The sequence below is a fragment of the Vicugna pacos genome, chromosome 9 (genome assembly GCF_048564905.1).
Source record: "Vicugna pacos chromosome 9, VicPac4, whole genome shotgun sequence".
Classification (NCBI taxonomy): Eukaryota; Metazoa; Chordata; class Mammalia; order Artiodactyla; family Camelidae; genus Vicugna; species Vicugna pacos.
The window spans coordinates 61,714,286-61,736,956 of record NC_132995.1 but is presented as its reverse complement, the minus strand read 5'-3'; the positions used below and the strand labels follow the sequence as shown (position 1 = coordinate 61,736,956).

Here is a 22,671-nt window from a genome sequence, read left to right as displayed (position 1 = left end):
GATGGTCATATTTTTATTTAAACAAAATGTCTAAGTCGCCAATATGTCTTTTATGTAGATTTACTAACTTCACGGGCTTCTTTAAGGATATTACATTTATTTTACAGTCTTTTCTAGGCCCTTTTAACTCTGTTTCTTTGGTTTTTATTCTGTTTGTTGAATTTATTGCCTCTGTCAACTTGTTTTCCTCAAATCTGTGATTAATTACCTGCTGTTTTCGAGAATCGCTCTTGGCCTCTTCTGTTTACAGGAGCTTATCTTCTTTCACTTGGGAAGGGGTAGGAAGTGCTGTTGGGCTGAGTATGCCTGGTTTTAGAGTGTGAAGACTAACTTCATTTATAAGTACACTCTGTCTGATCACTTTGTCCCTATATATATCCTCCCCACAAAGTACTAGTCTTGAGAAGAACAAGAGGAGAAAGTATCAAAGAAGAAATTCTTTCAGTGAGATAATAATGTGATTTCACAGTACAAAAACAGTTGAATTTCCCTTATAGTGTACTATGAGGAGCATTGTTCTTTATTTTAGAAAGTTGTCTTTCCATAATTTCCATATTTACTTACCACCATCCCCATCCATCCCCAACATTTTGTGGTCAGTTGTCAGATTTAAAATATTCACAACTTTTGTAAATATTTAAATATAACCAACAACATAACTGCTTGTTAAGAATCTACCTTCAGTGTTCCTTAATGTAAAAATTTTTTTCTCCAAAATTTCTTGCTGTAACTAAATTTCCTTTAGTGAATTTTGTTTCATAGGTTCAGTTATGTAAGAGAAACTATTTCATCTTGTAAGTAGTTTAAATAATTCTAAAAAGAAACAACAAAGTTGGGATCTATTTACATCACAGGGTAATCAACTTACATTGTTTCATGAAATTCAGAAGTAGTTTTGCTGAAGTTCGAAGAGTGAAAAAATTGTTGTATTATAACTTGGACCATAGTGTTAGAGACTCAAAATTGACTTAAAATGTAAATATAGTGTAATGTTTATTCTTGTCCTCCTTATTTGTCAGGGAATCTTAACCAGAGTAAGAAATTTTCTGGTGCTGTGTTCAGTGCAGGGCACAAGAGATTTCCATAAAAAGGCATGGGATTTGCTTGGAAGAGCATAGTGGTTTTCTAACTTGGCAATAATGGGTTAGAACTAACCCCCTTTTAAAAAATATTAATCTACACTGTTCCCTGTGGGGATTTGTATGTGTTTTCTTATCTGAGCTATATTATTCTTGTATTTGCATGTGTGTATATGTGCATACATTTATAATCCATGGTATTTGTTAGGTGTAAAGAAAATAATTTTCTGTGCATACAATATGTGTGAAAAATGACTTTGGAAGTCGACTCTCTTACCCCTCGAGTTGAGGAACAGAGGCCAAATATTTTGTTGTTACAGAATACCCAAAATAATTTGGCCATGTCTAAGTGCTTTCCCCAAATTCTGTTGCCCTAGGAGGCAGTTTGGGAGGATAAATGAACCTTCCTATATTAGGATTCCCTCTCAAAAGATACACATTTTTGGATTAGAGAGATGATGAATTCACATCTTGTTAAAATGACAGCACTGGGGGCCTGGAAAGAGGGTTATGGATATGGGGATCTGTCTGGATGAAATACATGCTCTTATGTTTAACAGACAGCTCCCCCACCCCCAATAGAAATGAAAGAATTACTTGATACAGGTAGAGGTATAGGATGACTAGAGTCCAACATAAACCTCTCCCACCTCACTTTTTCCTCAGGTTTCCTGTCCATCTATATAGTAAACTGTGATTGTTTCTCAGAGCTCAGTTATCAGCTATTTTCTGTTTTCACTGAATAAATTCTCCTTGGTTGATCTCATCTGCTATGGTTTCAGCTACTACCATCTTTTAAAACACCTACTCCTAAGTCTGTACCTCCAGCCCATTGGTTTCTACTGAGCTTCTAGACTTGGATTTTAAAATATCTATCGAATGCCTCTACCTGCTTTCCCCATAGGAATCTCAAACTTAATTTTTGGTAGAAAGTATTAACTTTCTTTTCAAACCTCCTTTTGTTATTTCCTGTCTTAATGGAGGTATGCCACCAAGCCACCTAATTTGCCCAACGTAGCCATCTAAGAGTTATCCTTGACTCTTCTTCATTCTCCTTAATAATAACCTCTAATGAGCTACAGAGTCTTGTCGGTTTTGGCTTCAGAAAACCACTGCCCCCTCTTCAGTCCTAGTGCTTCTGTACAGGCCTGTCTCATTCCCTACCTGAGCTATTACATCTGCTTCCTCGCTGTTCTCCCTGCCTCTGGTCTCTCTTTTCTTCAGTCTGTTTTATATACTGTTATCAGTTATCTTTCTAAAATTTATATCTAACAATACTACTTTTTTTAAAAAGTAATTTTTTTCTCCCCATTGCTTACCAAATAAAAAGTAAACTCTTGAACATGGCAAATGCCTTTGCCAGTATAACCCAGTCTGCACACCTGGCTTCACTTTCCATCTTATTTTTAAACTGTGTTGTACTGTAGCCATGCTGAACTATGTGATATTGCCTGAATCTTCTGTATTTAATAATTTTTAGTATTTGCTCAAGCTGTTTCCACTGCTTAGAATGCCCTTCTTTATATACCTGTAACATTCCTATTCAGTTTTTCACTTAGCTTTTATGTAACCTCCATTAAAAAACTATCCTGGACTCTTCTCTGTTCCTCCATCCTTCCCCAACCCTTTAATCTTGTCTCTGTAATAACTTTGTTTACATCGTATTATAGTTATGCACTTTTTTCTCTATGAGTTCCTTGAGGAAAGGAAAGGTGTGTGTATGTGTGTGTATTACATACATACATACATACAGTCTCTGGCACCTAGTATAGGACTGGTACCTGGGAGATATTTTGTAAATATTTGATTCAGAACAACAATCATTCTTGCTGTCACGTCTGTTGCCTGGTATACTAATTTCTTTATCCTTAACTGTGTTTCTCAGTTCAGGCTGCTATAATAAATTACCATAGTCTGAGTAGCTTAAACAATTGAATTTATTTCTCACTTTTCTGGAGGTTGGAAGTCCAAGATCAGGACACGGGCAGATTAGGTGTCTGGAAGGATCCACCTCCTGGCTTGTAGTTGGTTGTCTTACATCCTCACATGGATATAAGACAGAGAAGCAAGTTCTTGGGACTCTTACAAGGGCACTAATCCCATTCATGAGGACTCTGCCCTTATCACCTCATATAATCCTAATTACCTCCTAAGGGTCCCACACTGGGGGAAGGGTTTCAACATAAGAATTTGGGGGGATGTATTCAGTTTATAACAGTATATATGTAACTATTATTCTGAGAAATGTCCCCTTTTTTCCCCCCATTTAATTTCCTCAGTTAATCCTGTTGAGCTATAATTTACATGTAATAAAATGCACCTATTTTAAATGTACAGTTCAGTAAGTTTTGATAAATGTATATACCCATGTAACCACCACCACAATCAAGGTACAGATCATTTCCTTCACCCTGAAAAATTCCCTTATGCTCCTTTGTAGTCATCACTGGTCCCAAGTAGCTTTCTGGCACTTTAACTTAGTTTTGTCTTTTCTAGAGTTTTATATAAGTGGAATCATAACAGTATTCACTCTTTTGTGTCTGGCTTATTTCGCTCAGCATGTTTTTTAGATTCATCCACGTTGTTGCTTCTACTAGTAGTTCATTCCTTTTTACTGCTGAATAGTATTCCATTGATTATCTGTTTATCTGTTCACCTCTTGATGGATACTTTGGTTGTTTCTAGATTTTGGCTAGTATGAACAAAAATAAGAGTTAAAGGGGTTTTTTTTTCCTCCCCAGTTTGACTTGTTGAAGACTTTTACACACTGAATTTCTTTTGCCCCTGTATTCTTGTATAACACATTGTATGTCTAACCCAAATCTTACTGTCCTAAAACAACAGTAATCACTTATTGTCTCGCAGTTTCTGAGGATCACAGACTTGGAAGTGGCTTGATTGGAAGAGTCTCATGGTCTCATGAGGCTACAGTTACCTGACAGGCTTCAGAAGTAGCTGGTTCATGGTTGGCAAATTGGTGCTAGCTATTGGTAAAAGGCCTCTCTGAAGGTCTGGTTAAGTGTCCTCATTACATGGTGGTAGCTTCTCTTAAAGGGAATGATCTCAGAGACCATGGTGCAAGCTACAGTGCCTTTTAGGCACTAATCTTGAAAGTCACTTCTGCCATATTCTATTGGTCACATGACCAGTCTTGAGTCTGCATGGGAAGAAAGCACACAAGGATATGAATATGAGAGGGAACAGCTCAAGTTATGAATACCAGGAGGCCTGGAGCATTGGGGGCCATGGGGAGGATGGGACCACAATCCCTTTGTTAAAAATGAGTGGAACATATATGCATGGTTTTAAGTCTGGACTTGATTTGATTCCACTGATCTATGTTTGTTTGTACTATTTGTATTAGGCTAATACAGCACTGTCTTCATTGTTGTTTTATAGTATTTCTTGAAATCAGATAGTGTAAGACTTTTTCAAACCTGTGGTAGCTATTCTAAGTTATTTGCATTTTCATGTAAATGTTGAAATCATCTTGTTAGCTTCTATAAAAAAGAAACCTTCTGATTGTGATTGTAATGAATCTATAGACCAACTTTGGGAGAGCTGACATCTTAATGATATGGACATATCTTAATATAGTATAGTTTGGTGAGTCTCACTAATTATTAAGTACTTAACTAGCCATGTTTTGTAGTTTCAGTACACAAGTCTTGCACATATTTTATTACATCCATCTGTAAGTATTTTATTTCTTATTGGATGCTGTTGTACGTGGTATATTAAATATTTCCAGTTGTTCTTTGCCAGTATATGGAAATACAGTTGCTTTTTTTGTGTCAACTTTTTTTCTGAAACATGCTAAATCCACTTATTAGTCTGGTAGTTTTTTTGTATATTCCTTAGGATTTTCTCCATACAAGAGCATGTCATCTGAAAAAAAGAGTTTTACTTCTTCCTTTTGCATAGGCTAGAACCTACTATACATAGCATAGTACAGTGCTGAATAGAAGCTGTCAGAGTGGACGTATTGGTAAAAGAAAAAAACCATATAATGCCAATAGATGCAAGAAAAGTATTTGAAAAAAATCCAACAACCTTTCCTGACAACCCATATAAGCAAAAGTTCTTAAGAATGTAAAAGGGTATAAGGAAAACCTGAAACCAAAAGTTTTGAGAACAGTCTGACTAGAGTAAACTAATACGCTAACTGCTTCTAACAGGTAAGGATTCATAATCTAGGGTCCCCAACACTTGTATAGGAAAAAAAGATACATCTTTATTTTTTACTTACCTCTAAATGAAGTTTAGTATTTGTTTCTATTTGAATGTAGGCAACAAACCACAGTAAAAATATTAGTACCAACTGTGCCTTTGTCACCAATAAATGTTACTTTTAACTTTTCTTGTATCTTTAAAGTTTGTATCTTGAGAATAACATATAGTTAGGTCTTGCTTTTTTATCTTGCCATTGAGTTGGAATGTTGGAATATTAGAATAGGTGATTTATATTTAATGTAATGATGTGGTTGCTTTTTAATTCTGTCCTATTTGTTTTGTATTTTTCCCATTTTTGTTCTTTTTTTTTTTTTTTGCTTGTTTGTATTTTTCCTTCTTGGGATGAATTGAAATTTTTGAGTATTCCATATTATATCAGCTTTTGAATTACTAGTTATGCCTCTTCCCCCCACTCCTCACCCACCCTTTGTGGTTGCTGTAGGATTTATAATATGCATCTGTAACATATAACAGTTTACCTTCAAATAATACTGTATTTCTCCAGATACAACGTGAGAACCTTGAACACTATACTTCCAGTTCCCTTACTTTGCTTGTGCTATTATTATAATATATTTTACTTATGCATGTGTTGTAAACCCTGTGGTATATTGTTATTTTTACTCTAAGAGGCCAAGAAAGTCTTGTATATTTACTCGCACTCAAAATTTCTGGTATTGTTATTTCTTTAGTAATTGTCATTCCTTTATATAGATCTGCATTTTCATCTGTTATCATTTTCTTCCCCCTGAAGAATTTTCTTTGCTCTTTTTAAGTGTCTGCTGTTGAACATTCCCCCTTCACCCTCCCAGCTATTCTTTCTTTTTTTGGATCTGAAAAAATTTTATTTCACTTTTCATTTTTGAAGGATATATTCAATGTACTTAGCATTCTGAGTTGACCATTTTTTCTTTAAGCATTTGAAAGATGTATTTTCTTCTGTCTCGCATAGCTTCTCAAGAAGTCTATATATTTTCTTAACTTTGTTCCTCTGTATCTAAACTTTTTCCTTTGGCTTCTTGTAAAATGTTCTCTTTTTGACAACTTTTCAGAGATTTGATTATTGTGCCTTATGCTTTCCTTTGTGTTTATATTGAGGAAAATGCTCATTGAGTTTCTTGGATCTGTGGATTTATAATTTTTATCACATTTTGAAAGTATTTTATTTATTTTATTATTCAGCCCCCTCCCCCCTGCCATTCTGGTTACCCATTATGTTAGCCTGCTTGATGGCTTAATATGGTGCCTATTTTTCAATAAAGAAAACTTTAGAACTTCAGTATTTCCCAGCATTCAGGGAATTGTTCAGTTTATAGATTTCCTATTTATTTTTTGTCTTACCTTATAGAGTTTCATCCCACATGCCTGGCTTAGTGTTTGGCCACAGACTTAGATGGACCCCCTGTAGATTTCTGGAATTTTCTTTGCATAACTCCCATTTCTCTGATAACTTCTCTGCTTGAGTTCTTTCTCCCTGCATCACAGTCTGAAAAGCCCCTCCAGGCAGAAAGCCAGTGCAGTTGTAGGTCCCGCTTCATTTCCTTCCCATCTCTCAGAGATCACAGAGCTGTACTGCTTATCGTCCAAGGTCTGAAAACAGTTGTTTCATATCTTTTGTCTGGTGTTTTAGCTGTTTGTTGTAAGATGGTCTACTTACACCATCATGGCCATTGGAAATTCTTTCCTGCCCTTTTACCTTTTAAGATAACCATGGAGATAAAAAAGATTAAAAATGAAGTTTATATTCCTTTTCTCCCCTCTCTAGCAATTTAGACCTTATGGAATATACCACCAGTACTTACCTATAGAGTTCTAATAATTTGATCTACATTCTCCCATTTGTATCTTAATAATGTTTGAGGTAACTTTTTACCAATAATACAATAGAGAACAAAATAGTATAGAATTACATGTGATATTTTAAGCAAATAAAATAGCATTTTCATAATATTAAAATAAAGCTTATGAGTGAACTTTTCAAAAAAGTATGTAAGTTGTTTAAATGATAGTTTTTTAACAGTTGGATTCATGATTGTAGTTGTACGACAACTACTAATTTTAACCATCTTATTTTCTGATCAGATACTCTTACAAGTAACATGAACGGGGTAATGATGGATGCCTACTCAAAGATACTCTTTAGTGAATTAGATGCCTGGCAGTAGTCCTATAAACTTGTATTAAAATACACATGGTTTTGTTGTATAGCCTCTGTCTTCCTCTTGATAGTTTTAAGAGAAACAAACCAAAATCTCATATTATTTCGTATTATAGTTGTACATTTTTAGGCTATTCTTAGCATGTTTATTAATCCTTGAATTTTCTGTTTTTTGTTTTTGTTTTCCAGATTGTCAGTATTTAAACAGACCACATCATGCGTGAGTACAAGCTAGTGGTCCTTGGTTCAGGAGGCGTGGGGAAGTCTGCTCTGGTAAGTTAGCCACCTAACTGTAACTAATCAGTGTAATACACGGAGACTGTTGATATTTGCTTGCTTTGCTTCTAGTCACTAAAGAGGAAAGGTGGCAGTATTTTTCATATACCTAGTATCTGGCCCACAGGGGACAGGGACTCATTCAGTAACCACAGATGTGTAGTTTTATAATGTTGGCTCATTCGCTCTTTTGTTTACCAAATGTTTATTGGCTACCTACTGTACGTCAACCGCTAGTGTTTGCGATTCAAAGAGGAATAAAATTGTTCTCACTTTTAAGGAACTTGAAACATTCTGGTGGGGGAGACTGATTATTACAGGTACCAGTGCAGTGAATCCTACCCTACTCCCACCCCAGTGGAATGAAGGTTATTTTTTGTACACATGCTATATATATTTAGTAAATATTTACTGAGCTTCTACAATGTCAGACTCTAGAGTTATAACAGTGAACAAAAGCAGTCATGGTCTCCCTCACAGAGCTTACATTATAATGGAGGAAATGTAATAAATAAATAAATACACAATTAAACAAAGAGCTACTTTGAAAGAAGAGTATAGATTGTTAAGACACTTCTATGACAAGAGAACCTAAATCAGCATTTGAACAGCTGAGAAAGGTCACAGTTGCTGGGATAGGACTGAACAGGGAGGAAAGGAGGGAAGTGAGGTAGATGAGAGGTAGGCCGGGGCCAGATCATGACTCGAAGACCATGTGAGAACTTGTAACTTATTCCTTATAGCAGTGAGAAGCTCTTGAAGGTAGGGTTTTGGGGGGTGAGGTGGTGACAGAATTGATACATATTTTAAAGAGAGCACTTTGTTCTATGTAGAGTAATTTAGAAGACAGGCAGAGAAGATGTGGGAGACAAGTTGCGAGTGAATGCAGTATACCAGATTATTGTTTGTGGAAGCTTGTATTAGTGAAGAAGAGAAAGGCAGATGTCTTGAGAGTTAAATAGGAAGTAGACCTGACAATAGCTTAGTGCTGGATTGAGGTGGGGACTAGAAGAGCTGTTGAGGGTCATGCCCAGGTTTCTAGTTGAGCTCCTAATGGACCATTTAAATAGAAGAGAGACACTGGACAATGAGCAGATTTGAGAGTGCAAATCAAGAGTCGTCAAATTTGACGTGCTTGTGAGGTGTTCAAATAAATATACTAAATAAACAATCAGATCCTCAAGATAATAGCTTCAAAAAGAGACTTGAAATATGGTTTGGGTTGCCAAGACTTTTCTACAGTATTTATTTCATGAGAATCACATTACTGTTAGGAATATAAATTAATACCTCTGTGGTAAATGCGAACATCTGTTATTTTAATGTTTTGTTGTTAAATATACATTTATTTATTTGGAGGAGGGGAATTGATTTTTACTTTTTTACCTATTTTTTTTAATGGAGGTACTGGGGATTGAGCCTCATGCATGCTAAGCAGGCACTCCACCACTGAGCTCTACCCTCTCCCCGCCCTGAGCATCTGTTATTTTAAATACAGCAAGTCCAATTCAGCAAGTCCAATTCAGCAAGTCCCTTTCTGGAAATGTGTCCCACATATAAGTTCACATATACAAAATGACATGATCAAGGATATCCATTACAACAGTCTTTATAGTGGCAAGAGTTTGGAAACAACCTAAATGCCTACCAGTAGGGGCTAAGTAAGTTTTTAATACATATTTTGAGTAGAATATTATAGATCATTCAAAAGAATGCAGCAGCTCTACGTACACTGATAATGTAATGATATCCTGGATATTACTTAGGGGAAAAATGCAACCAAGTAGTGTAAACTACCAGGTATGTGTTATAAGAAAGGAAGGGTGGTGGCAGGGGTGGAGGGAGATAAAATTTTAAAAAAGCAAAGACTATTTCTGCAAGGTTCAATAAGCTACAGATAGCATATCAGTTACTTCCTTCAAGGAGTGGAATTGGAAAAGGTGGTAGGTAGGGTTAGTTATGACTACATACTCTTTCGTGTCTTTTGCATTTTGTCCTGTGTCCATTAATTACCTTTTTAAAATAAATAAAATAGTTAAAACTCCATAGGAATTAACAAGGTTGTCTAGGGAGAGACTAGAGAGAGAAGAGAAGAACTCAGGACTGGGCTCTCAGTACCTCTCAACTTTTAAAGAGTAGATAGGATTGGAGGATCCAGAATAGAAGAACATACCAGGTATTTCAAGAATGTACCTTTGCTTGACTGCTCAGAAGTCAAGAGGAAAGAGATACTCTGGGAACACAGAGGTAGCTGCATGTTACAGAAGTAGCTTCAGTAAGGTGATGAGGCGATAACCACCCTGGGGTGGGCTGAAGAGTAAATGAGAGCTGAGGAAATGGAACCACCATTATAGACAGTTGAAGAAGTTGACTATATTCAAGTTAATCTATTTAGCTCAAACTAAAATAGTGCATAAAATATTCCTCTGGCTAACTGAAGTGTGGATTTCCTCAGTCCACATTCTTAACCCTTGCTTTTAGGCAGTGATGTACCAGACCTTGTTTTAAAACTGTGCAGGAAATATTTCACAACCATCTTCTGTACTTCTTTTTTATTTACTGAATGATAAAATACCTAGTTTCTAGTCTTTGCTTACAAAAATCTTAGAGATAAAAGTAGAAAATCTGAAAAGGGTGAGTAGGCAGTGTTTTCCAATGAAAAGAGTAAAAAGGCTTTAGAATCAGGAAGGCATATGTTTGAATCTCACCTGGCAAATTGGAAAAATAACTACTTCTGGAGTGAATATGAAATTTAATGTGATTATACATTTAATAAGTTCCAGAAATTTTAATTGTCTCTTCTCTTTCCCCCATGATTAAAAAAACTTTCAAGACTTTTTAAAATTTAGAACCTATGTCTCCTTTGAGAGCATGAGATAAAAATTGCTGTTGATAAATAAAGGAATAATGGGAGTTTGATAAATTTTCACATTTTAATAAATAGAATCCATGTCCTTATTTGCATTTTGAAACAATATAGTAGTTTTTTTAGCAGTATAATGTCAGCAGCAGCATTGCTGACAGTTTTTAATGTGACTGTCTTCTTTCGTAAGTGTACTCTTTTATGAATGTATCCTTATATTAAAAAATGTTACTTTACAGTTGTATGTTTACCCATAGTTTTCACATAATTTCATTATATCTTTAGCACTTTGTGAGGTTAAGTAACTTTAAAAGAGGCTGATTTTTCTTTTAAGTCCTTAACTTTTGTCTGCTTTTTTTTTTCTCTAGACAGTTCAATTTGTTCAGGGAATTTTTGTTGAAAAATACGACCCAACGATAGAAGATTCCTACAGAAAGGTAAAATGTGAAACTTGTATACACATGCTTACAAGTAGTTTCTTATGACTTTAAATTTGGTCTATGGAATTGCTTTTTTGAAAATAGTTTTGAGAAATGGTACAGCAATTCTGTATCTGTTTTTAAAAGTTTCATCAAGGCAAAATTTTTTCACAGAATATTGCTTTGCTCTAGAGAGCTCCATGTTCTGTTACTGATTAGTAATTTGTTCTCTAATGTGTGCATTTTCCTGGTAGAGAATTTTTTTAATGTGAAAAAAATTGCATATAAATAGTAGGTATATTTTTGATGACTCTTTTTGTGAACTAAAATTAAGATCATTTTATGCTTGAAGTTATCCAGTGACTGAAAGTTATTTTTGTTTAGTTATGTAGTAACTTTAAAGATATTTCACCTTTAGACTATAAAAAATTAGATAATTGGAGCCCGTATGCTACTATAATGGTGGATACATACATTTGTCCCACCCAACCCAAAGAATGTACAACACCAAGAATAAAACTGCAGACTGTGGACTTTGCATGATAATGATGTGTTGACGTAGGTTCATTGATTCTAACAAATGTACCACTCTTCTGGGATGCTGATAGTGGGGAGGCTGGCAGGGAGCAGGAAAAGAGTATATGGGACCTCTGCTTTCTGCTCAGTTTTGCTGTGAACCTAAAACTGCTTTTTAAAAAGTAAAGCTTATTTAAAAGGACAAAAGATTTAAATAGTCGTTTTTGACAAAAAATACTGTTTTATTTAATTATAAGACTTGCTGGAATTGTGGAGAATTTGCATGATTTCATTTCCCAAGTGTGTTATGAGGTAGAGGGGTTGGGAGAGGAGCTAGTGTTGTAAGAAAGACTCGTAGCCAACAGTATACCAACAACAAGAAAAAGCTTAAACCTACCTTTCAACAAATGGGAAAGGATTGCTTTGTTGGATGTTTTAGAATTTACCTTAAACAGTGCTATAACTTTGGCTGAATTAAGTTCAGTAAGCCTACCGACAGAGCAGTTTCACTGTCTGTAAATTGGAAATAAAATCGTGATACATTGAGAAACCACAGACCTAATTCATCATTCATCGAACATGCCCATTTACAGATTGTGCAGTTTATTGTCACGCTAGTCCCGTAAGTCGTGGCACTCGGAATTTGTGCTCCTCATCAGCCCCTTATCTGACACAGAAGTGGAGTTTAAAATAGTCCTTACGTTGGTTAATATGTTTGTTTTTAGAAGACAGCGTTGCATTACTGAAATTTCCCCCAAATAAGTTGCTGCTTAAAGCTGTAACTACAAATGGAGATCTGTACCGAGAATGCTAAAGATTTAACACTTTTCTTAATCCCTTCTTTATTAAAATTTTTCCACACACTGAATAGTTGATACTTTCTTTAGGCCAACTTTCTCTTATTCTATAAAACACTGGGGAAATAGAATGCGGTATATAAAATTTCACTTTATGCACACAGCTTTTCCAAAGAAGTACCTTTTTCTTAGTCTTAAACTGTATGAGTTCAGTGTTATTCTGTGTTCCCTTTATCTCTTAAATTAAATTGTCCTCTGTATTAAATTTGGGGAATATTATAGTAAAACTTTAACAACTTGGACGTGGTAAATTGGCAGAATTTTCTTTATCCCCAAATCTTGACTCTGTTTTGGGCTACTTAATACTGTTGTGCTTTGTTTTGTAGATACTATAAATATACATACTTTATATATTTTTTTCCTGTTAGAACTATACCTGCTTGTTGCAGTTTTTCTTGAATCGCAGATCACGACCATTGCCTTCTAATAATAACAAAAATCATTACTCAGAATTCATAGTGGTCAGAAAATATCTAAATGCAGCATTAACAGCCCTGTCTTCTGTATATTAATAGAATACGTTTGAGACCTCCTGTTCTTTATTGTAATACCAAGTCAAGTCTCCACCAGTACAGCACACTGCTGGAGAACATGGTTTTGTAGCTGTTAATAGACACTTTGAGTGAAGAGGTGGGAGGAAAACAGACTGACATTTTGACATTAACTTTTTCATCCCCCTCCACCCCCCACCCCCACCCCAACAGCAAGTTGAAGTAGACTGCCAACAGTGTATGCTCGAAATCCTGGATACAGCGGGAACAGTAAGGATGTTTTCTTTTCTTTTTTTTTTTTTGATAGATTTTAATTTGTGAACAGGTTTTTTTCACCTGAATGTTTCCTCTGATAGAAGCATTTGTTCTGATTAAGAACTAAGTCTCTAAATGTAGGGCTTCTTAAATTTTCTTATGTTCATAAAATGATCTATAATGTATTTAATGCCCACATATCACTGTTCAATTGTATGTTGTGTTCACCTGCAGAATCTGTGCAGTTTCTTTTCCTTGTATTGAGGTAAGGATTATGCTATTAACAGCTTAAAAAGGTATTTTACATCCAGTATTTTAGTTAGAGAGGTATTTCTCTGTGTTTAAATACGACTGTGTCTTGACACCATGGTCATTCATTTTTATAGAAATTGGTTTTGCTTTTTATTAATATTTTAACATCTCAAGAGGCTGGTGACAGTGTTTTCTTTAGGATTATTCTGAGCCTCATTTTTCACATTCTTAAATGAGTATGACATTCATACTTCAGGGTGCTTATAAAGATCAAATGAGAAAGTGATTATAAATCACTTGGCACAAAATGCCTTTTATGTAGTATGAAGTCTATGTATTTGCTTTTACTTTCATTGTCTTCATTTGTCATCACCTTTTAAATTTTGTTATAAATTAATGATGATTTTATTCTGCCACAAAAAGTGCACACATTAAGTGATTTTTCCCCCTTCATATGCATAGGCTTTACCTTTTAGGTAATTCTCAGCTTTAAAATGGGTGGTATTCTTCAGTGTTTTTAAGTTTTTTAAAATTCAGCAAAAATATCCCCACTATAATTTTATAAACGGTGAGAAAGTTTTAGGTCAAAAAGAAAAAAGCAGACTGGAGCAATTTAGAGTACTAATTATACCACACATTTCCATTCTTTTGTGGCAAAATGGATCTCGAGTCCAACAGTAAGCTTTGGATCACTGGAACTACACCTTTTTTTTATCAGTTGAATCAAGAGGCCTCCCACTCCTGCCACTCCTCCTACCCCCAATTTTCCTAGCTTCTGAAATAGTAATAATTCTCCTTTGTTCCCAGAGACTCCAGCAGTTAAAAAAAAAAATACTTTCTACTTCTTGCTTTCACTGCCTCCACAAGCGTAAGGGCATTCTTTCTTCTTGCTCTTGTACAAATGAAGGGTGTTTTCCCGCACCGCAGAGATCTTTCCTTTGTCCTCTCAAATTTCTCCCATCCTAGCACTCAGCACACTGTTATTACTTGCTGTTTACTTACCTGTCCCCAGTGCCTTGCGTGAAGTTTTGAAAGCACGTGATGCTCATTAATCTTGTTCTAGGTCACTCCTTACTCCTTGAAGATTTTTGCTTACTCTCTCCAACTCTGCTTTAGTAAGAATTTTTGGTGATTTTAGTATCCAAATAGAATTTTTCAGGTGTCATAGATGATCCAGTAGCTTGGCCTGTATCAGTTCCTGACCTCCATCCTGCTTTAGCCGTTCATGCCCATGGTCTTACCCTAGACTGTGTGATTACCAATAACCTGATACCATCCTAATCTCATTTTCAAGTGTCCCATGCTTCACTCACCACCTCTTGATTTTCCATCTGACCTCCTTTCATACCCTTCAGCTTCACTGGAACTTGCAGCCCATTTATCCTAACACCTTCGATTCTTACTCATATCCTCAACCCCCTGTTTGCATAGCTTCAAATCCATGGTCTGTCATTCATAATCAGTCCTCTGCATATAACCTTAACTCCCTTGACTTTTCAGCAGCCTTTGACTCAGTTGATCACTATCCTTCTCTGTAAAAATTTTATTCATTTGACTTCCAGGAAACAACACGTGCTTGGTTTTCTCCCTGTGTCATTCATTACTCCTAAGTTTCCTTTCCTGATCTGTCTTCATCTCCCTGACCTTTTAGTGTTAGAGGGCCTCAGGGTTCAGTACTTGGACTTCTCTTTTCTAACAGCACTACTTTGGAGATTATTTTTCTATAGCACCAAAATAATTTAGTTAAAAATCTGTATACAAAAAGGAATTATATATATGTGTGTTTTTATAAATCACACATAAGTAAATTAAAGTGGCTAAAATTTCCCTTCTAATTCTAGTTTATTGTCGTTTCTAGTCATGTGAGTAGGGGACAGGAACATTCACTCCAGAGTTTCTAGTAACCATGTACCATGTCTTATGTTTCATGTCATGATAACATGTAGTAAAAACTTCAGTAGCTCACTTGTGATTATTCTGATTTAAACTGTTTCAATATACATTCAAGAAGTCATATTTATAATTGCATATTTTTTAATTATAGGAGCAATTTACAGCGATGAGGGACTTGTATATGAAGAATGGCCAAGGGTTTGCACTAGTATATTCTATTACAGCTCAGTCCACGTTTAATGACTTACAGGACCTGAGGGAACAGATTTTACGGGTTAAGGACACAGAAGATGTAAGTATTTTTCTCTCTATAAAGAATACTGCCCTCTCTCTGTGGCCATATAGAAAGTGTCCATTTTCTCTATCAGTAGGGAATTTGGAAGGTATCTACCACATGCCTAAAAGAGCTCCTGTGACCAAAAAATGTTTACGCTTTTTAAATTTACTTACAGATTATATTCAGAGATGATTAGAAAAGGAGGAGGACATGTATGTGAAGTGTACACTGTCCTACGTGAGTCATGAGTGCAGTAGAGGAAGAAGAGTCCGAGTACTTGGTAGAAGTGGGATCCAGGTCGGGCTTTGAAAGGTGGTAGTTATGTCAGACAGTGTTCACAGAACATTATTAAGAACCATAATGGTATGTGCCCATTTCTGACATTCTGTTGGTATAGTTTTTACTTAGAGTTTTCTCCTTTGAATTAAAATGTTAAAGATTTTAACCAAGTTTTTTTTTATTTTTGTTTTAGAATTCTTGTTTTATTTGATGAATAGCATCACCATTGTGCGTTTTGGCAAAGATGAAATGTATATTTTACATGTGTGCCTCAGTTTTGAGCGGCAAATCGTTCTTTTCAAAAGTTGCATAAATTAGGATATAAAATCTCATCTGTACCTTCCTTTCTGTTTTTGTGTGTTCTCTCTCATTGGTAATGGGAACGTGTGCACCTGCTCAGGACCTTCATTTCGGGTGATCATTGTAGGTGGGAGGGATTTGCACCATATGACTCATGACCAACCGTAACCTGATGAATAGTTCTCTTTCTTCCCATGACTAATTCATCTGAAAGAGTTCTCTTTTCATAGGAAATTACATGCAAATCACTGAATTCTGGTAATGTTAATCTCTTTATCCCATGCAATAAACTAAAGAAGATTGAGTTACAGATGAAGACATCGCTGCTTAGTGGCTTTATTTTTATTGTTACTCTACCTGAACATCTCACCTAAGCTGGTCTTCATACCTAGATGGCAATTGTACGGGTAGAACTTATTGCTGTGTTGGTCTTGCCACTACTTTTGGCATTTGTTGGTCCTGTGAGAGTGAGGCAGTTAAACCATAGTTGGGACCATTGAGTACATTCTTTGTATTGCAGGAGGTTCCTTTTCCTTCAGATTTTTCTACTTGGAATTCAGCTATTAGTATTGGCCCACATGAGAATTTTGGGATTGTATTCTTAAAATAACTTAGCAGATCAGCATTGTAGGATCCCTTCTGTATTTTTTTCTGTCTGTTCTCCCTCCATCTTCCTCCCAACACACATATATAAGCCATTTTTTAAGCACTTGGTGAAGCTTATAGTCCTAACTAGCACATTTCAGTTGGTGGTGGGTAGTTGCTTATTTATTGGAGGCTGAGTGACAAGTATGTTAGTGCTTATTACATGTTTTTTTTTCCTTCCCACAGGTTCCAATGATTTTGGTTGGCAATAAATGTGACCTGGAAGATGAGCGAGTAGTTGGCAAAGAACAGGGTCAGAATTTAGCAAGACAGTGGTGTAACTGTGCCTTTTTAGAATCTTCTGCAAAGTCAAAGATCAACGTTAATGAGGTAACCTACAGCTGCTAGGCAGCACAAATAAGTATCTTTTTAGTTTCCTTTCTTTTAAGTTAACAGCCAAAAACAATTTTTTTTAAAAAAGAAAAAAAAATGGTGTTTTTTTAAAGTAGTCTTTATCAGTTTATGGAAAACACTTAAGTAATTCCTAGAAACTGTATTTCTTTTGCGTAAAATTCTTTCCTGGCTCTGATGAGGACACTTATATTTACCTTACTGGCAAAGAAGAAGTTTTAATTAAAGAATATGTTTAAAGTCCTGCTAAGCCTCTAAATGATATGCCAGAAAGTGGTGTGTGAAAATTATCACATCACCCTTGTATTATAACAGTTACCTATGCAGATATGTGTGAATGGGTTGTAAAGTCAAGTAGAAAAATACCAAAATCAAAGTAGTTATTGTAATGAAAGATATCACAGAATTTGGTGTTTTTAGTCCTGCTTCCCTTTGGTGCATGACTCAGAGGGAGAAATCTGTGTGAGTGTGGATGGATATGGAACTGAAATTCACTCAGTCTTTTAGGTCTGATACAGCAGCTGCACAAGGCTTTTTTTTGTCCATGACTTAAGCACTCCACTATCTTGAGAACACAGCTGGGGATAGGAATGCTTAACAAGTAAGTTTGCCTGCCTGGGTGTAAAGGGCCAGTAGTTTACTGGATCCCTAAAAGATTAGTGTAATCCCCAACTGCTACCACCACATCCAAGCAAAAACTTAAGAAGTTCCCTTTGCTTTTGTTAATTTTAACTGAACAGTAGGTTTCTTTCCTTTCCCGATAGTGCAGAAGTCTTCATTTGCCATTTGTAGCATCACAGGTAATCAGTCAGAGTTCAGCACACTTGCAGCATAAGTGAGAGTTAAGAGTGGGTTAGGTTATTGGAATCCTGTGTGTTTTTGCTTGCTGTTCCTCTCTGGTCTTTGGTTCTGTGGATCACTTTTCCTTGACTAATATGGTTGTAGACTATTATCTGACTTTCTAAATGACCAAATTACTTTAAACATGCGACAGGAAAAAAATTTAAGCTTGCTTCAAATCCTCTGTTTTACAAATAATCAGAAATAGCAGTTTGCTTTTTAGGTAAAACTAATTTTAATAAATACATGAATATAAGAAATCCATAACTTACTTATTCAGCAAGTATTTGTTGTATCCTCATATGCCTCACCCTTGGTTAGGCACCAGGGTAACAGTTACCTGGACAGATACTATTGCTTCTCTAAAAAAGTGTGCATCCTAATAGGGAACAAGTCCTGCTGAGATCCTCAAGAGTACTTATTTCTTATTCACTGCCAAGTAAATAAAAGGAAATATGAAATGCTTCTAGTTTCAACTTTCTTTTTGGTGGACAGTTTCATAGATGTTGTTTTGAAAAACATAACTAATCGTAAAATTTTAATTTTTGGTACAGTCTTACCACCCACCCACCCCACCCCCCAAAAAAAAGAGAGAGTTAACTTTGAGGTAAAACACATTAGTATTAATGAATGAGTTGGCCAGGGGAACAGTAGTGCAAGGTCACCATCTTCAGAATGGTTGTTAGAGATCTAGTTCCTTCCTGTCCTTGTTGTCACCCTCACTAGTGCCCACCTACCAAGTTCATAGGGCTCAGCTGGCGCTGGGTTGGGCCAGGGCCCAGTGAATACAATGGACAGAAGGTGTTCCTTACCTTTATGTATTTAATGAATTTACATATTGTTAAGCATTACGTATTTGTGGGAACTTACATGCTACTAAAACTCCCACTGGATTTCAGTTTCCAGTGCAGCAGAGCTACTTATTCACAATAGCCTTGTTAAAGTCAACTCTTGACATAAAAGTTTATAAAAACAAAAATAGAAAAAATACAATAAAATGAAATACTCTAGCTACTTAAAGATCTTGACTCTTTTGGAAAACATACTAACTTTATGCTAGAAATTCTTGAGAGTGTAATAATTTGTTTCTTATCACATTTCTCTCTTTATAGCCTGATAATCCAGCTGCAGAGTTTTTGGGGTAGTTAATAGTTCCTCAGACAGCTAATGCTTTAAAAATATGTGTGTGATGTCTGAGTGTGTGAAGATAGAGAAAGCATACTTTTATACGATTCGACTCTTGGACTCAAATTTGAAATCATGCAGGGACATACTGCTTAACTAAACTGCCCTCTAATTCTCTACTATTTATATCAGAGAATATATATATATATTTATATCAGAAAATATATATATATTTAAAACTTTAAAAAAAATTCCTGTTCACACCATTTGTGCTGTGTTCTGAAAGTAGTATGTAACTGTATCAAAATCACATCACTCGTAATCAAGAATTAATTATTCTTTGCTGATGCTGGAATAATAATTGAAATCAAGACATCCCAATTAAGGAATGACAGATTGAGAAATTATTCTGTGTTCCCTTTAGATTTTTCTGTAGTTCAGAGAGATGAGGAAGAACCTAGGCTGAGGACTTTATATTTAACCAAATAACTGTAGTTCGAACTTGCCCTCATCACTGAAGCAGCTGCTGCTGTGAGGTAGGCACTGTTTGCCAAAGAAATCCTTGAGGACATACCACAAAACCAGTTACCATTTTGTGTAATACCAGAAACCCAAACTTGCTAGCATGAAGAAACATGTCGTTTTGATTAATTTACTGTGTTAGTCTGTCCTTTTGTTACTTTTCATTTTATAGCTTATGCATTGAGGCTAGGAAACTAATGAGATTCTGTTTGTGCCTTATGCATATTAAGTTATTGAAGGGCTTTGAGTTGTGAAACAGAAATTACCATTTGTTCATAAATTCTGTGTTTTCAACCTTCTTAGAAATAAAATAATAGAGTTGAATGGTTTGAAGGCAGTGAGTAGGGAGGATGGATGAAAAAGAAAATATAAATGAATCACTTTTTTGGCTTTGGGTGGGTCACCCCCCCCAACAATTAATTTAGCCTTGTAAGTTTAGGATTATTATTTTTAATTGAAGTAATAGTTACTGTATAATATTATGCAAGTTACAGGTGTACAGTAAAAATCCACAATTTTTAAAGGTTATTCTCCATTTATATTTATTATAAAATATTGGCTATATTCCCTGTGTTGTAGAATGTATTCTTGTAGATTATTTTATACCTAATAGTTTGAATCTCTTAGTCCTCTGCCCCTATATTACAACTTCTTTATCCATTCCTTTGTTGATGGACACTTAGGTTGCCTCCATACCTTGGCAATTGTAAATAATGCTGCTATGAACATTGGGGTACATTTCCTTTTTTTAATTAGTAGGAGTTTTTTTTGTTTTGTTTTGTTTTCAGATATATACCCAGGAGTGGAATTGCTAGGTCATATGGTAGTTCTGTTTTTAGTTTTTTAAGAAATCTCCATATTGTTTTCCACAGTGGCGAGACCAATTCACATTCCCACCAATAGTGTGCAAGGGTTCCCTTTTCTCCATATCCTTGCCAACATTTGTTATTTATATTCTTTTTGGTGATAGCTATTCTGACAGATGTGAGGTGATATCTCATTGTGATTTTTATTTGCATTTCCCTGATAATTAGTGATGTTGAGCATCGTTTCATGTACATTTCCTCTTTGGAAAAATGTTCAGTTCTTCTGCCCATTATTAAATCAGATTATTTGGTTTTTTTGATGCTGAGTTGTGTGAGCTGTTTGTATTTGTTGGCTAGTAATCCCTTATCAGCTTAGGACCATTTTTGAAAAAAAGGTAAATAGAAGTTGTTTTATCTGAGTACCATCTTCAGAAATATAGACTAATAATTTTTTATTGACATATAACCAATAATTTTTAAAATATTTTACTTTCAAAACTTTCTGGAAAGATACAAGAACAATAAAAAGAATTTCTGTTTACCCTTTCTCCAGATTCACCAGCTATTAAAATTTGCCACATATGTTTGCATATCACTCTACTTTACTCCTAAATATATTAGTGTGTGTACTTTTAGATCAAAGACATTCTTTTACACAACCGCAGCACAATCATTAAAATCAAGAAAATAGATATTGACATAGTATATATTCAGTGCGTATTGACATTTTGCATATAATGCCCCTAAAAGCTAGGACATTTTGAAACACTTCCACAGAGCACTGTTTATTACAGATGGGTAATAGAGCTTCTGTGATATTTGTTTCTATCCCAGGTCATTAGTAAATGAGTGTTTGCATTTCATAACAAAGAAGTAAATTTAGCTGATCTGTTTCATGTTGCAACACTTTGGCATACTTATTAATTCTGTAAGTCATGTGTATATATGATATAAACATAAGAGAATTGAAATAACCTACTTCTGTGAAATAAGTGGTATTGTATTTTTGTCCTTGACACCTTGCATTTTTCATCTAAAATGAATCTAAAAAATTTATTAACAGATATTGTCACTTTAAATTAGTAGTCACAAACTTTTTCTATTTGTCACTTTAACTAAAATTAACATCACAAAAATCATATGCTTTTTCATGTGATACCTTGAAAGGAACACAATATCTCTTTTGTCCTTTTCCAGCTAAAAATGCATAACATGAATCTGATCATGAGGAAACATCAGACAAACCCAGATTGAAAGTTACTAGCCAGTATTTTTTGAGAAACAACAATGTCGTGAAAGAAAAAGGTGGAGGAACTGTTCCAGATTTTAAAAGATTAAAGTGACAACAAATTAAATGCACTGTGTGATCTTGGATAGCTCCTTTTGGGGGAGTTGAAAAATTGGAATTTGCATTGTAGATAATACAAAGTAATGAAACAGTGCTTAAATGTTTTGAATGTGATAACTGATGTGGTTATATAAGAGAATATCCTTGTTCTTAAGAAATACACACTCAACTCTTAAAGGACCTCTGGCATGCAGACTACTTGCAAATGGTTTAGAAAAGAAAGAGAGAGAAAGAAGAGAGAGAGAAAAGATAAGGTACACTTGGCAAGATGTTACTGACTGGTGAATATGGTGAAGAATATGCATGAATTCTTGGTACTATTTTCGTGCCTTTTCTGTATGTTTGTAATTTTTGAAAAAATAAAGCCACTATGAAGATTTAAGTTAATAATTAAGTTTTGAAGCACAGAAGATTCCATGAAGAATATAACTTCACTACCTTATTTTTCACTACTAATTCTATTCATTAATTTGTTACTGAATATCTAAGAGCAAGCGCATTTCCCGCATTGTAAATACACAGGTGCTGCTTTACCCTGACTGAAAGTCAGCTGGGGCTTCTAAGAAATCTGTTAAAGCGGCAACATACAGTTCCAGGAGCAGAATAATATTTAACAAAACCAAGACTGTTCATGGAACAGGGTCTCAAATATTGGTCGAATGAGTAATTTTTTTCTTGTTTTTATTTAGATATTTTATGACCTGGTCAGACAGATAAATAGGAAAACACCAGTGGAAAAGAAGAAGCCTAAAAAGAAATCATGTCTGCTGCTTTAGACCCGCAGTAAGCAGCAGCTCTGAGCCAGGTGAGATGCTAAAAGCGGAACAGATGCCTTTCTCATCCTCTTACTTTGGGCTTTCCCCATTAACCACTTCCCATTTCAGCT

At 35.2% G+C, this 22,671-nt stretch overlaps 1 protein-coding gene across 2 annotated transcripts in view; it reads left to right on the top strand.

Moving 5' to 3' along the window:
• The window catches only part of RAP1A (RAP1A, member of RAS oncogene family), a 69,983-nt gene that overhangs the window by 43,865 nt on the left and 3,447 nt on the right, over positions 1-22,671 (top strand). For both annotated transcript variants that reach the window (XM_072968014.1, XM_072968015.1), the window contains exons 2-7: positions 7,660-7,743; positions 10,978-11,046; positions 13,106-13,162; positions 15,444-15,584; positions 16,980-17,123; positions 22,475-22,590. In XM_072968014.1, coding sequence (XP_072824115.1) covers positions 7,687-7,743; positions 10,978-11,046; positions 13,106-13,162; positions 15,444-15,584; positions 16,980-17,123; positions 22,475-22,561 — 555 coding nt within the window. In that variant the 5' untranslated portion in view covers positions 7,660-7,686 and the 3' untranslated portion in view covers positions 22,562-22,590. The remainder of the gene's footprint in view (positions 1-7,659; positions 7,744-10,977; positions 11,047-13,105; positions 13,163-15,443; positions 15,585-16,979; positions 17,124-22,474; positions 22,591-22,671) is intronic.